The sequence below is a fragment of the Lupinus angustifolius genome, unplaced genomic scaffold (genome assembly GCF_001865875.1).
Source record: "Lupinus angustifolius cultivar Tanjil unplaced genomic scaffold, LupAngTanjil_v1.0 Scaffold_243_25, whole genome shotgun sequence".
In the NCBI taxonomy this organism is placed as follows: Eukaryota; Viridiplantae; Streptophyta; class Magnoliopsida; order Fabales; family Fabaceae; genus Lupinus; species Lupinus angustifolius.
Genome location: NW_017727224.1, coordinates 1,163 through 17,565, shown reverse-complemented (window position 1 = coordinate 17,565; position 16,403 = coordinate 1,163). Strand labels below are relative to the sequence as shown.

The 16,403-nt window shown below is 29.9% G+C and overlaps 1 protein-coding gene across 1 annotated transcript; it reads right to left on the bottom strand.

The window, feature by feature from the left end:
* Positions 1 to 372: 372 nt before the first annotated feature.
* On the bottom strand, positions 373 to 2,747 carry LOC109340755. The gene is made up of 2 exons (XM_019578486.1): positions 2,102 to 2,747; positions 373 to 827 (listed from the first exon to the last, which is right to left on the bottom strand). The coding sequence occupies exons 1-2, from the start codon at positions 2,570 to 2,572 to the stop codon at positions 765 to 767; spliced, it is 534 nt and encodes a 177-aa protein (XP_019434031.1). The 5' UTR covers positions 2,573 to 2,747; the 3' UTR covers positions 373 to 764.
* Positions 2,748 to 16,403: the final 13,656 nt, after the last annotated feature.

Here is a 16,403-nt window from a genome sequence, read left to right as displayed (position 1 = left end):
CTAGGTGAATAATACTCCACTACCTAATTGTATCCATTATTTGAACATTAAGGAAGACTAGGACATACCTAAAAATATTACCTTTTTCAGAAACAGAAGCCCTATAAAAACAAAAGAGAAAAAGCACAGCACATCACAAATACACACATGACCATAAACTACTCAAACCTCTACCTAGTATAGAGTTAGCTTACAAATGAAGTTACAAGCAAGTCCCTTGAAGAAATATATGTTTATAAGTTGCCATAAGGGCAAACATGTAAAAAGACCAGGGTTCATAGCACAAGTAAAAGGTAATGGTAGTAACATATATAATCAAGAAAGTTGACAAATTTTATTCACAAGTGAATTCTAATGATGAGTGTTCATATCAAAATTCAAAAGTGCATATGGTTCTGTCTATTTTAACTGATATAATAAATTTGATTCAATTAAACACCCCAATATATTTTTATAGTACATAACAGTATAACACATAACATACAACAAAATCTTTGTCACCAAATTCTCCTTTGTAGCTCTAGAAATAGATATTCTCTTTACTTTTATCTCATTGCTTCCCTTTATAAGTACCTATGAATCAAATTGATTATGAAGACACAGAGGATGCACTTACTACACTAGCTCTGCACTATATGGGGAGACAACACAAACAACACAACAGGACCTGCTAAATTATACTCTCCGAAGGTGCATACGATCGGATTCGAGAGTCCAATGATGATTGCAGTACAGAACATCTTCATTCACCCTTTTTGCATGGTCTAGAGAACATCTTTTCCGGAAGTTTCCTGCTCAAATTGATACCTTAGCCTTCCAATTTGACCCTGCATATGAAATAATGCAGCATATTTTTCTTCAGCCATATTGCTTAGATAAAAATTAGAGCATGAAGTCATCATAATATGCTTAAAACTGATATATAGCTATTTACATTCTGCAATACACTAGAGGGAGGTATTAATGGTTCGGATGCAGAAAGAAGGAGAAGAAAAAACATTCTCTATAATAGAAGAAAATGCTGAAGGAAACTTGTCACAATTAGGAATTATCATTCAAAATAGAAAAGGAAAGTTATTTTGTGTTTAAATACCTCTACCACATGATTTGTCTCTTTTCCTTTGTTCTTTTCATTTTGGATGTACCAAAAACAGAAAATGAAAGCGGATTTGAAACCAAATGGTCATAGTTAAGAACAATATATCATACTTGGCAGAAATTTTTTCCAATGAATCATAAATCAAAAAGAAAATCACTCTCAAATAGCATGACAACAAATCGGGGGAAACAAGGAAAAAACTTTCAACCCATCAATCCATGCCTCCATGTGTAATCACCAAAAAGGAATGGTTCTTATTTCTAATAACACTAAATGGTCACCTACCAAAGTAAACCACAACCATTGATATTGACCAATAACACCATCTTCTTTCTAGTCTTCCTTCAATGGCATTGGCAAGAAAAGAAATTCTTACACAATCAAGGAAGGTGCGTTATACCAATCCTACCATTAATTATGGTCAATGAAGGAAACTACATATTTATTATTGTAATCGTATATCGATCGTGGTTTTAAATTGCGATCCGCCACCACAATCACAGCTGCAACATTCCAATTTTAGTAGACTCCAAATATCACATTTCGAGTTCAATTGTAGCCACATCGACTGCGCTTTGCTACAGTTGTAAAAAACAACTTAACAACAACATTTCTAGACCACAATTTAAAACCATTATATCAATTATTGATTTGATTAACCTATAGCACCCAACTTGTATGCTCCATGTTCATGTAAAAACTTACAAAGAGAAACTTATATAGGTCTAGCCTCCATCAAACTAAATCTCATAAATTAAAATAGAAAAAGATCAAAACTTTTCAACCCATTATTGCATATCTTCATATGCATCTACTTAACCACCAACCTTATATCTCTTAATAAGAACATGTTTATCCACCAACCTACCCAACTACTGAAAATTGACCATGACCAATAACATCATCAATCATCACCTTTTCCAACACAATAAATACACAACAATCCAAACAAAATTCAAACACATAACAAAAATTTAAAACAAAACGACATAAAAAACGAACCTCAAACACATTTACAATATCAGCATCAATGTCAGGTACAACAGCAACACAATCAGGTGGTGTTTCAAAAAGGGAAGAAGAGAATTGCTTATAAGCAGCACCAACATCAAAGTAAATCAACCCAGAGCTAGGAACATCAACACGAATGCTCACAACAGGTAACCATAAGAACAGATCCTGAGCCTCTAAACCATTCAAAGCATCGATCTTTCCATAACTAATAGACCCAGAAACGTTTCTATCATAATGCAACTCGCTTTCGAACTTAGCGTTACAAGCTTGGTCCAAGTGTACCCAGAAGTTTCCATCATCAGCAACGTTGAATTGGGTTATACCCTTTGGAAAGAGACCCATTGGGAGGCCATGGTTGGTTAGAACCTCGTATATTGAGGTTGCGTTGGATTTGGAATATGAAGAATAAGATAATGAGAAGAGAAGAAGAAAATGAAAGATGAGAGAAGAAGAAAACATGGTTGGTTTGGTTTTGGTGTTTGGTTTTTAAGGTTTTAATGTTTTTTGGGGATTTTAAGGATTGTTAAGAAAGGAGAAAAGAGGAAGAGTGAAATGGGTTTTGGGATTGGTGAAGAGAAGGAAGAAAAGAAAGCATAGAGAAAGAGAGAGAGTGGTGACAGCTTGAATACACATGGGATTAGGAAGAGAATGATCAATTATTGGGATATGGAGTGGCTGGTGTGTGGTGTGTGGGCCTTGCTTTGTTTTTATCATATTTCCTTATAGTTTTTTTTGGTAGAAGTAAATGTATCGTCTCAATTCATAAATTAATCTCTTTTGAGATGCATGATTATTTCTTTTAATAAGTGTTTTTCTCAGGAATTAAATCTTTAACATTTTGGTGATCTGGAGATCTAGTGGGGCCTTACATCATTATATCAACACATTGTTGGTTATTTTTCTTTCGGATTATAAAAACAACGATATAACTTTTTATTATGAGGGACAATCGTGCATTCCGAAAGAGATTACTTCCTTACTAAAAAAGTAAATACATTTGATAGTATCGAAAAATAAAAACAACAATGTAACAAATTTTCATTATATGTTTTTATTGTTTTCATTGATATATGAACAAGGCTATTAACAAACATTACTAATAAGACCTCTGATATTATATGCAAGTGAATGTTAGACGATAAAATGTTAACAAAAGAATATACCTTATTTAACAAAGATAAGAATGTTAAAGATGGATACATTGAATAAGATAAAATTAGAAATAAAGGTAGTGGAGAGAAAGTTAAAGTAGCTCTTAGTATAGAGTCACACCTTAAGTGATGTGAACATGTGTGAAAAATATTAGTAAAAGTCATGTAAGAAAAGTAAATCAAATAAAAGTAGCCCAATTCCTAGAGGAAGATGGAGAGCAAGAAAAATTACAGAAAAAATGATAAAGAAACACTTAGAATTTAACATTTTATCATGAGCATGATTTAATAATAGAACGTTATGACATTGTTCAACCCCTACACCCCACTACACCTAGTGAGTAAATGCTTCTTGCTATTTATGTTAGTTACATTGATATTTATTAGTAATAGCATATGAGAAATGACTTAAATGAAAATAATTTTATTCTTCAAATGAGAACAGTTAAAATAAATTATTAAATTTTATTTGAATCGTGGAAATTAAATGATAAATATACATGATTTTTCTAAATGACACTTAGTGTCATTATTTATTTTTATATAACTTTTATACAAAAATTATTCTCACAATTTTTATTTTTTAAATAAGAACTATTTTTACTTAGGTTATTGTGATAGTATAATAATTTAAATAATTATAGAAATATTATTTAATTCAAGTGAAATCATGATTGATAAGTTGTTTTCATGAATAAGACAAACTGTCAAATATTAGTTTTTCTGAAGGTGAAGTGATCAGGGACTAAGCCGTGCTATTGCTTATTAACATAGGCATTTTCATAAGAGAATAATATATTGTATTGATGGTGTAAAGATATATATATATATATGTGCAATGTATTATTTATTTTTTATTTGAATTATTTTTTTGAAAAGTCGATGATAATTAAAAATAAATGGTAAGTAATACAATAATAGTATAAAAAATTCTTACACTATCAATGTATATATCTTTTTCTCTTTTCATATATGTCTTGCTCATATTTTTAAGGATAGGGAGTGTTGTGTTTTGTTGGTAAGTTTTTCATTATTTATTAAACGTAATTTTTTTGGGGTTTCTAAATGTAATTAAAACTATAGTAGAATATGCTAACACGTGTTCGTGATTAATAAGAAAAAAATTTCATGCCTAAAGAATTTCTTTTGATCCTGCCATAATTTTATAAGTAAATTACATTTGACACTCCTTAAGTTTTAGTAAAATTATACAAATCATCTTTCACTTTTTTGAATCTACACAAACCATTTATAATTATTACACAAAATACTTCTCATTATATACAAACATTACATTGACCACCACCATAGGATAGATAAAACTAATTTCTTAAACAAAAAATTTGACAAATAAATTAAGTTAAACAAAATATGATATATTATGAAGACAAATCAAAATAATATATGATTCAATATCCATTCATTATTTTGGTTAGTTATAATATAATATAAAAGTGATTTAAACAATTCATTAGAATTATTGATGCACTTTTTGACGAACCAAAAATAAAGAATAGACATTGACTTTTATAATATTTGAATTTGTCTTCACAATATATCATGTTTTGTTTGACTTAATTACACTTGTCACAATTTTTTGTTTGAAAAATTATATTTATCTTTCTTATAGGGGTGATCGGTGAAATATATGTATATAATTATGGATGTTTTATGTAAGTTTAAAAGAGATAAATGATTTATGTAATTTTACTAAAATTCAAAAATGTTTGAACATTAAGGAAGATTCTTTAGTTTAGCCAACTATGTTCCTCTTCCCTTAATCCACCCAAATGCTAACACCCTCATTTCCCATTTTCTTCTATATTCTATTATCCCAATAATTGTTTCTCCATTATAAACTAGGAATGGCAAAAAACCTGTACATGTAAGTACCCACAGGTAAAACCCATTCAAGCATGAGCATGAGTTATAAACGGGTACTCACAGATTTTACCAACATGGTTTTAAAAATACCTCTAGTATGTATGAGTGGGTATGAGTATTATGGTACCCGTGTCCGCAGGTACCCGTTATTTATATGATTAATATATTATTTTTAATTAAAATAAAAAATATACTATCCTAATCTTCATTACATTATGTACATATTTTCCATTTACTCTGTTTACATTTTTTTACTCTGTTTACATCTTTTATTGAATTTGGTGATGAAACTCCCTACAAATATTATTATAGGATGGAGATCACATGTCCCCATTCATGTCCAACTTGGTGTACCAAATCAATGAGAAAGCCCCATTTATTTAAAAACAAATTTATAAAAACAGAAATGAGTATTTTAATATTAATTTGTGAAGTTTGATTGATTTAGGACATGAGGACAGAAAAATTATAGGACAAGTGATCCATGTCCATTATTATATATGTAGAAACATACATGTCTTGCAAAAAAAAATACTTTTGTTAAGGGAATGAGAGTAGTAAATCACAAAAATAGAAAACTCAAATAGATTTAGCATTTTTGCCAAATATTCAATCAAAAGGCACAAAAATAATTAATTTTCATCTCATTTGAAACATAATAGAAGTATGAAGATAAAAATTAAGTGATAATATAGGAAAACAGCGAGTACTCAGAAATGCCCGCAAAAAAGCCGGATGCGAGTACCCGTACGGGGACAGGCATGCATGAGTAATACACTCATATTTCAAAATGGGTAGCGGATAACTCCTATTTGTGTCCGACTGTGCCCATTACCATCCCTATTATAAACCCTGTATTTTCCACTGCCTCACTCTTCTCTATTATCCCAAAAGTTATCACTACACTCAACATTTGGAGAATGATATTTGATATAATATTACATAAAACAAAACTATTTGACATAACACGACATAAAACAAAACTTATATCAAACGGTTCTGTCATATATATCAAACACATCCAACAACACAATTAGTCTACATTACTTATATGTCTAACTATATTAATTAGCCTACTAATCTATACAATACTTAGGACATAATTAGCCCAATCTTCTCGAAGTTGTGTAATCTGATCATCAGAATATATCAATACATTATTGAATTCACATAAAGTTTCATCTTGTACCATGTTCGTTTGTCATTGCTGAATTATCTTCTTGATGAAGTACAAGACATAATAGTCACAACCAATTGAGTTGTTTTGGCTTGGACACTACAATTTAAAACATAATAACATTAACTTTTGAAGATATGCAAATACTTTTATATGAAATTTGTATACTAAAATTTCTTGAAATTTACATGAATCTATTTGATGATGTTTAGAGTAGTCTTTGAGCCAATTTGTGATATGTAAATATGCAGGCCCTGAAAACAGAAAAAGTACATAGTTATAATCCAAATGATAATATATTTCCTTCAAGACAAGTTATAATCGAAATGAATCCACTTACCTAGTGAACATTTTCTTCATGTCATGGTACTTGTTCGCATTACCAAGAATGAATTAATCCAAATAGTATATTTGTTCTTCAATTCAATTTTTGATGATCAACAACCAATGATGTCTACAAAAAAATTTGTAGTACAATTAGAAAATGTTGAGCACACCAAGTCCAACAAAAAATAAATTATGTTTACAAAAAAAATGCTTACCAATATTATAATGTGCAGAGAATAATTCCTTACCTGAAGAATATCAGCAATATATTATGGTTGTCCCATTTTTTCTTTTTTGCATTAAAATTTCTATCATTCAATAAAAAAGATATCATTTGTAGGGACAAGAACATCATCGAATTTTGGTCATTGAAATTTTTTCTTATAAGTATCTAAAATATAGATATACTGCTCAATTACCAATAATATAGTAACATCAAATGAAAAAGTGAATAATTATAAGAAACAAAGTACCTCACATATATGCAAATGACAGAGACACTCAACTAATTGTGCCTGAAAGCTTCATTCATCTCATTCATACTAACAAATTCATTTGTGCTATACATGAACATATAATGTAGGATATTAAATATAAGTAAAACATCCTCTCCCATCCCTTGTACAATCCATCTTTAGAAGATTCCAAAGTTTGAGGTTATGATAGTTTGCAAGCACATTGGCCTCAAATCCTATTTCTTTCCTAATTGGAGTCGCAATTGGCCTACTCCTAGTTTGATTTGTTTGGATCTCACTTTGGGTTTTTTTGGTACATGAACACCCAATTACTTTTTTTCTTTTCTTTGAGAGGGATTGTTATTGACCCCTTTGTTTCTTGGGACATTTTGTCACAGAGTCGTTCATATACCTGAAAATACAGAGTTAATATGTGAATTATCAAAAACAAATCATAACTGTCCATGAGTAGTAAAGATACATATCTTAGGATCTACATCAACAAGGTGTGTTGGTCAAGCAACAGAAGTACATATAGCACCAACTAAGCGCTTTGATGAGATATCCAAATATAATTGGAAAGAGTTGTCATCCTAATATATTAGTTCAAACATATTAATTATTAAGCAGTACTAGTTTAAGGGGTAAGTAGAAGTTCAACTATAAGAAAGTGGGTCAATGAGTTTACATCTAGAATGTTATAAGTAGCAAATGTGCAACCATATTTGGTACTAGGACCGATAAATTGTCCCTCAATTTCCTTATCTTAATTTGTACTTTCTAAAACACTAACCCTATTGAGAAGGACTTTCAACATGTCATGCACCTCTTGCATCTGAGCCAAGTCGGCTCTTGTTGCACATTTTGGGGGTAAGTAGTTCCTTTTGCATACCTCAAATCCTGTGCCCTGAATATGTCTGGAGTACTCAGCCAAATTTACTGCCATATCAAGTACCTCCTTACTATTTTAGCTTTTTATCTCGCCCTTTTGTGCAAAATTTTCTTTTAGGACAACATGACATAATATCAAGAAAAATCAGATTGACAGACTTCTAGCATATGATAAAGTTGTAAATAGTTTTAAATTAACTGAAATACACTTACATGATGATTTGTCACTTCTTAAATTTTTGCATTTTCAATCGCACCTTCCTTGTTCTTATGAGCATCCACCTACAAAATATCCACATCTATCGATGAAACATTCGAAAGTGTCTCATTTAGATCCAACTGTAACAAAATAAATTAACAATTTATTTGTAAGTTCTTAATACTATAAGATAAAATTCAAATAACCATACTTACAATTTTGTCCTCAAATCCTCTATACCATGCTCATGATGTTTTATATCAATGTTCTTTTAAGGTTTTAATTTCTTCACTTATTTGCTACACAAACAAACAATAATTGTATCAATGTATGTACTTTTATCATACATAAAATTAGTGATAAATTATACAAAAAAGATAATGACTTTATCAAGAAAGACTCATCTTTTTGCATCTAGTCACAAAAGCCCTAAAATCAGCATCATCGATGATATTTGCATATATTGTTTTTGGAGGTTTAAGCTTCATCTCGACAACTATAACATACTGTCCAACATTTGTTCTAAATTGTCTATGACGCTTGTCGATAGTTTTAACTTTTAAGTATGTAATCCTTGTGATCCTCATCAACGTCAAAAGCTGATTGAAAAAAGATAAGTGCAAAGTTATATTATTCAAAATCATTCAAATTTAAAGTTACTTACCATTATATTAATAAGTAAAATGATAAGAAATGTGATTTAAACAACTCCTTAGAATTATTGATGCACTTTCTAACAAAAAAATAAAGAATAGACATTGACTCTTATAATATTTGGATTTGTCTTTATAGCATAATTTGTTTGACTTAATTACACTTGTCACCGTTTTTTGTTTAAGAAATTATATTTATCTCTCTTATAGGAATGATCGGTGAAATATTTGTATATAATTAGGGGTGTTTTATGTAGGTTTAAAAAGATGAGTAATTTACGTAATTTAACTAAAACTCTAGAATACAAATGTAATTTAATCTATTTTTTTCCCCAAAAATCCTGAAGCTTCGTTAGTTTAGCCAACTATGTTCTTCTTCCCTTAATCCACCCAAACGCTGCCACCCTCATTTCCAATGTCTTCAATATTCTATTATCCCAATAATTGTTCTCCATTATTAACCCTCTATTCTCCACTACCCCACTCTTCTCTATTATCCCAAAAGTTATCACTGCCCTCAACATTTTGGAGAATGATATGCATTAATAAGGACAGTGGGAGTAACTGTTTGATATAATAATACATAAAACAAAACTATTTGATATAACAGTACATAAAACGAAATTTATATCAAACCCATCTAACTAGAATGAATATATATATATATATATATATATATATAACAAATTCAACAATTTAAATTAACACAATACATATAATTAATCTCATTTATTATTGTAACAATAACTATATTGTCTATTTTCAATTCCATACGATCTAACTGTACAACTAGTCTACATTACTTATATGTTTATGTACACTAATTTGCCTACTAACACTTAGGACAAAGTTAACCCAATCTTTTCGAAGTTGTGTAATCTGATCATCAGAATATGTCAATACATTATTTAATTCATATAAAGTCTTAGATTATACCATGTTCATTTGTCATTGTTGGATGATATTCTTCATGAAGTTCAACACATAATAGCCTCAACCAATATATCTATACTACAATTTCTTGAAATTTACATAAATCTATTTGACGATGTTTAAAGTAGTCTTCGAGCCAATTTTCTTCAAATGATAGTATATTTCCTTCAAGACAAATTATAATCGAAATGAATTCTATAACACCTAACAATTTTTTTTATGTGAGTTAAATATATGAATTTTCTTTTACAGATTTATATAAAAATGGATAAATATGATTTTTAGATGAGTAGTTTATCTTTGAAAGATTATTCCATAAGTTTATGATCTTAAGTTATTTTAAAAACAAGTTACTTCATTGACTATGTTATAGTGAAGTGAATCCTATCTTCTAAGAGTTAGGTTGATTTCAAAATTATATTTTTAAGATAGAAATGATATTTTATTATATTATTAAAGTATTCACATATTTTTGGAATGCATAGTGAGTTTGCATTAAATATATTTTGCGAGTATTCATCTTTTATGATAAAATATCGAGTAATATCTTCTATATTATTCATGTTGATAACATTTTTATCTTCATTTTAATTAGGAGTTGAGTAGTTATGATATCATAATGTTTTATTATAAACTATGTTAAGCATATTATCTTTGGATCACTTATCTCTAACTCTATAATATTTATCTAAATTTTTAATCTTTTTAAATCATTTATCCATTTGACCCTTTATTTATATCTATCTATACTTCTATACTATATATAAAGGGAACATGAAATAACTACCATGGTTCTACTTTGCTCTTAAACTATTTAATTTTGACAAAAAAACATATAATTATAATTAAGTATGTAATTAAGCATTATAATAAAACAAAATATATAATTAACCACCTCTCTAGCATCTATATCTATATCTATACTTCTATACTTCTATACTTCTATACTATATATAAAGCCAAAACATGAAATAACTTCCCTCATGGTGTAATTTTCATTTCCTATATTGCCCTTAACATTATTTAATTTTGACAAAAAAAAAACTATATAATCCTAAGCAACTACCACCAATATATTAATTAACCACATATATCACCTTAAATTAAACATTATCTTAAACACACAAAATATAATACATAAAAATTGAATATGTAGTATCACACAATATTTGCCGGGCAGGCCGCAGGCACGAAGTGCCTGCACACACTAGTTATAATAAAACAAAATGTTATCTATACTATATATAAAGGGAAAATATAAAATAACTACACTGGTTCTACTTTGCTCTTAAACTATTTAATTTTTACAAAAAACATATAATTATAATTAAGTATGTAATTAAGTATTATAATAAAACAAAATATATAATTAACCACCTCTCTAGCATCTATATCTATACTTCTATACTATTAATAAAGTCAAAACAAGTAATAACTACCTCATGGTATAATTTTTATATTCCAAACTTACCCTTTATATTTTTAATAACTATTATAAATTTCCACATATTACTTTCATTTTTTGTATTAATAATTTAATATCATTAATCTTCCACACATTCTCTTATTTCTATCTTCTATCTTTCTTCACCCAATAGGTACAAAATGAGAAATTGACATAAGTTTTATGTATATCATATCAACTATCACATATTATCTTCTTAAAACTTCACTCTTTATTGAGTTTATATATTGAACTCTTATATTTAAATTGTTTTTCTTAAATAATATAATATGAATATCATACATACTATATCAAAAAAATAAAAATGCGGGTGATCGACACGGAGTGCCGGTCGACACGCTAGTTATAATAAAACAAAATGTTATAATATAAAGCATCTCCAATAAAATATATAATATAAAATATACTCCATACAAAAGAAATATTCTAACTATCCAAAATAAAATATATAAATTTTGAATTGACATCGTAAAAGTATAAATCTGGGCTAGCAGGCATGAAGTGCCTATCACCACCAGTACTATATAAAGCCAAAACTTGAAATAACTACCACCATAATTATATTTTCCTATTTTCCCTTAATATTTTTTATTTCTAAAGTCATATAATACGAGATTACTATAATTAATATATCTCACTTTAAGTTGGATATTATAATAAATATAAAAATTATAACATGAAGTACATCCAATAAAAAACATTATAATTCTCTAAAATAAAAAAATACAAATTTAATACTTTATAAGAATGCGGGTCGGCAGACACAAAATGTCTGTCAACACGCTAGTATAACCTTCTTTGGAGCCTTAAAAAGAGATAACATATAAATAGGCATATTCGCGAGAACCGAATTAATGAGAATCACTCTACCACCGAACGAAATATGCTTACACTACCAAGTTGCCAATATGTTGGAAACCTTTTTAATCACATTCTACCAAGAAGAATAGTTAGCTGGATTAGCCCCCACCGGAATTCCCAGATACACAAAAGGAATAGAACCAATTCTACATGATAAGAATATAGAAGCTGCTGCTAGAATACTATATGTGACCCGAACACCGATCAAAGAGCTCTTATTGAAATTAACCTTCAAACCAGAAACCAACTCAAAGCATCTGAGAATACTCTTCATACACCAAATGTTGTAATCTTTTGGAGTGCAAACGAGAATAGTATCATCTGCAAATTGAAGATCAGAAATCTCCACCCTATGTCTTCCCACTTTGTAGCCTTCAAATAAACCACTTGATCTAGCTTTCCTAACAAGCCCCACAAAACCTTTAGCCACCAGCAAGAAAAGAAAATGTGCCATGGGATCTCCCTGCCTGATACCTTTGGACACCGTAAAGAATTCAGAAGGAGAGCCATTAACTAAGATAGACATCGACGTGGAAGCCAAACAAGCATTAATCCACATTCTCCACCTATCAGAAAAACCAAAACGACCAAGCATATAATCAAGAAACTCTTAACTAACTGAATCATACGCCTTTTCAAAATCCACCTTGAAAAGAAGACAACCCTCTTTGTCCTTCTTTGCAGAATGAATAACCTCATTCATCACAACTGTTGCATCAAGAATACTACGATCTTGAAGAAAAGCCGATTGAGAAGAAGAAATTAAGGAACCTACCACTTTCTTCAATCTTCCCGCCAAGATTTTGGCAATAATCTTGTATAACGAACCCACCAAGGAAATTGGTATGAAATCTTGAATCTTGCTAGGATTTTTAATCTTTGGAATCAAAGCAATAAACGAAGAATTCAACCCCTTAAGAATCTTACCATTCTGATGGAAATCATTCACAAAACGACCAAGGTCACTTTTTAGAAGGTCCTAGAACTCTTGGTAAAATTTGAAATTGAACCCATCCGGACATGGACTCTTGTCACTGGCACAATTCCACACAGCAGCTTTAAGCTCCTCTTCCGAAAAGAACTCATCCAAGTCAGAAATTTGAGTATCTGAAAGCTTGGTGAACTCCACCCCATCACATTCAATAGTGTTTTTAAAGGAATGTTGAAAGTGATACATTCAACAATGTTTGTTTGAGCAAAAGCTTTTGAATTTGTCACTTTCAACCATGCTTGTTTGAGGGAACATTGTTGAATGTGCCACTTTAAATAGTATTTCCTTAAGCAAACACCGTTGAAAGTGTCAAATGTCTCCTTTCAACAAATTCTCATGATATATAGTATCATTTGATATAACAGTACATCAAACAGTAATGTTATATAAAACCGTTCCTACACATATATCAATCACATTCAGCAACACAAAACACATATATATCAACACAACACATATGCCAATCTCATTTATTATATTACAACAATGATAATTTCATCGTTTATTTTCAAATATGTACAATTCAAAGGTACAACTAGTTTATAATATACTTGTATGTCTATGTATATTAATTACTCTACTAATCTAATCTACAATAATGCTTATGACAAAGTTAGTAAATTCTTCCCTATGTTTTGTAATCTGATCACTAATGTACATAATTACATTATTGAAATCACATATAGTCTAAACTTGTATGTTGTTCCTTTGCCATTGTTGGATGGTCTCCTTCATGAAGTATATAACATAATAACCACAATCATATGTGTTGTTTTGGCTCGGGAACTACATTGAAAAACAAAATAACATTAAGTTTTGAACATGAGAAAATACCTTACATAAAGTTCGTATATATAGTACAATTGCTTGAAATTTACCTTTACATGATTCCATTTGATATTTTTGAAGTAGTCTCCAGTCCAATTTGTGATCTATAAATTTGTAGACTCCTAAAAAAGAGAAAGTACATAGTTATAATCCAAATTGATAGTACATTTCCTTATTCAAGACAAGGTATAATCCAAATGAATCAACTTACCTTATGAACAATTCCTTCATTTTGGGGTACTTGTTCGCATCACCATAAACCAATAAAGTAAAATAGTATATTTGTTATTCAATCCGATTTATGAAAAATAAATAATGAGTTTTACAATAGATTTGCAGTACAGTTAGAAGGTGCAATGAATAAGGTGCAGTCGAAATAGGATATTCTTATGTTTATAAAAAAATGTTCACCAAATATTATATTGTGCAATGAATAATTTCTTATGAGGCTTTTTCAAACAATATCAACAATGTATTATTTCCTTTTTGCATCATTTCTTCTATCATTCATTAAAAAAGACATACTCAATGACGACAAAAACATCACCAACTTTTGATCCTTGATAAAATTACCATAAAAGTACCTAAAATATAGATGTACCGATCAATTATCAACAATATAGTAACATGAAATGGAAAAACTAAATAACTGAATTAAATAAAGTACCTCATATATATACAAATAATAGAGTCTTTCAACTAATCGTGCTCAAAAACTTCCTTCACCTCACTCATGCTAAGGAGTTCTTCTGTGCTAAACATGAACACTTCTTTCAGGATATTTATTATAAGCATAACATCCTCTCCTATGGCTAGTAGACGAGTCTTTAGAAGAGTGCAAAATTGAAATTTCTCATATCCTACTTCTTTCCTAAGTGGGGTCACACTTGACTCACTCATAGTTTTGATTTGTTTGGACCTCACTTTGAATTTTTTGGTATATGAACACTCAATTTCCCTTTTTCTATAAAAGGTGATGTCATTGACTCATTTGTTTCTTGAGACATTTTGTCATTGATCCATTCATGTACTTGAAAATTTAGAGTTAATACGTCAATTATCAAAAACAAATTAAAGCGTTCTTGTCCATAAGTAGTAAAGTCACATATGTTAAGATCTACACAATAAAGATGTAATGGTCAAGCCACATAAGTACCTATAGTATCTCCTTCGACTATAATTGTATCTTCAAGTAGTATCGAGAATAATGCATTACCATCTACCGCAATGTCAATTCCAACCTTCACATGATTGATGGGGAGATGTGCACTTTGTACCATAGTATCTTTGAAGTCGTGCAGTTTACCATACGAACTAAGCACCTCGAGGGGATATCCACTAGATGTAATTGACAAGTTTTGACACCCTAAAAGTTTAAACATAAGAAAGTTATTAAGCAGTGCAAGTTTAAGGGGGTAAGTACAAGTTCAATCATATTGATCAATGCCTTTACCTCTAGAATGCTATAAGTAGCAAGAGTATAACTATCTTTGATGCTAGGACTGACACATTGTCCCTCAATTATCTTCTATTGATTTTTACTTTCTAACACACTAACCCTATTGAGAAGGACCTTCAACATGTCACACATCTCTTGCATCTCAGCTAACAAGCTCATGTTGTGCTTCTAACTATCTTGATTTTGAATTTGCCCTTAGATGCAGACTTTTCTTTTAGGGCAACCTGACTTAATATCAAGAAAAATCAGATTGACGCTTAAACAATGATTTGCCACTTCTTAAACATTTGCATTGTAATTGACACCTTGTTTGTTTTTATTAGCATCTACCCATATATTGTCCAAATCTATTGATGCATTTGAAGGCATCTCTTTAGATCCAGCTCCAACATAAAATAAATTAACAATGTATATGTGTATTCATAATATTGTAAGATAAAAATAATCATACTTCCAATTTTCCTCAAATCCTATATACTCCGCATGTGATGCTCGATATGGTTATAATGGTTTCGACCCTCGTTTATAGTTTTCTTAACTCCTTTTCTCCGTAAACAAACAATAGTTATATCAATGTACATACTTTTATCGTACATAAAAAATAAGCATAAATTATACCAAAAAGACAATAATTTTACCCTCCAATCAACCTCATCAATGATACTTGCATATTTAGTTAGATGTTTATGGTTGATGTTTCCCTCGACATCTCTAACATACTTTTCAACCTCGATTCTAAAATATCTATGACTCTTGCTGGCAATTTGAAGTATGTAATCCTTGTGATCCTTGCCAACATCACAAGGATTACATGTTAATAATTAATAATTAAAAAGTTATATGTTAAAATTACTTAGTGTTATATCATTTCAAATGATATCCTTCACACTGTCCAATTTCTTGTCATTCCTGTAGTTGAATGACATTGGCATCACTTGTCGAACAATAATCCCAATGTAGGTGACCAATGAAACCCTTTTCGCTCCGCTTAGCCCTACCCCCTAGGGGTATTTTAG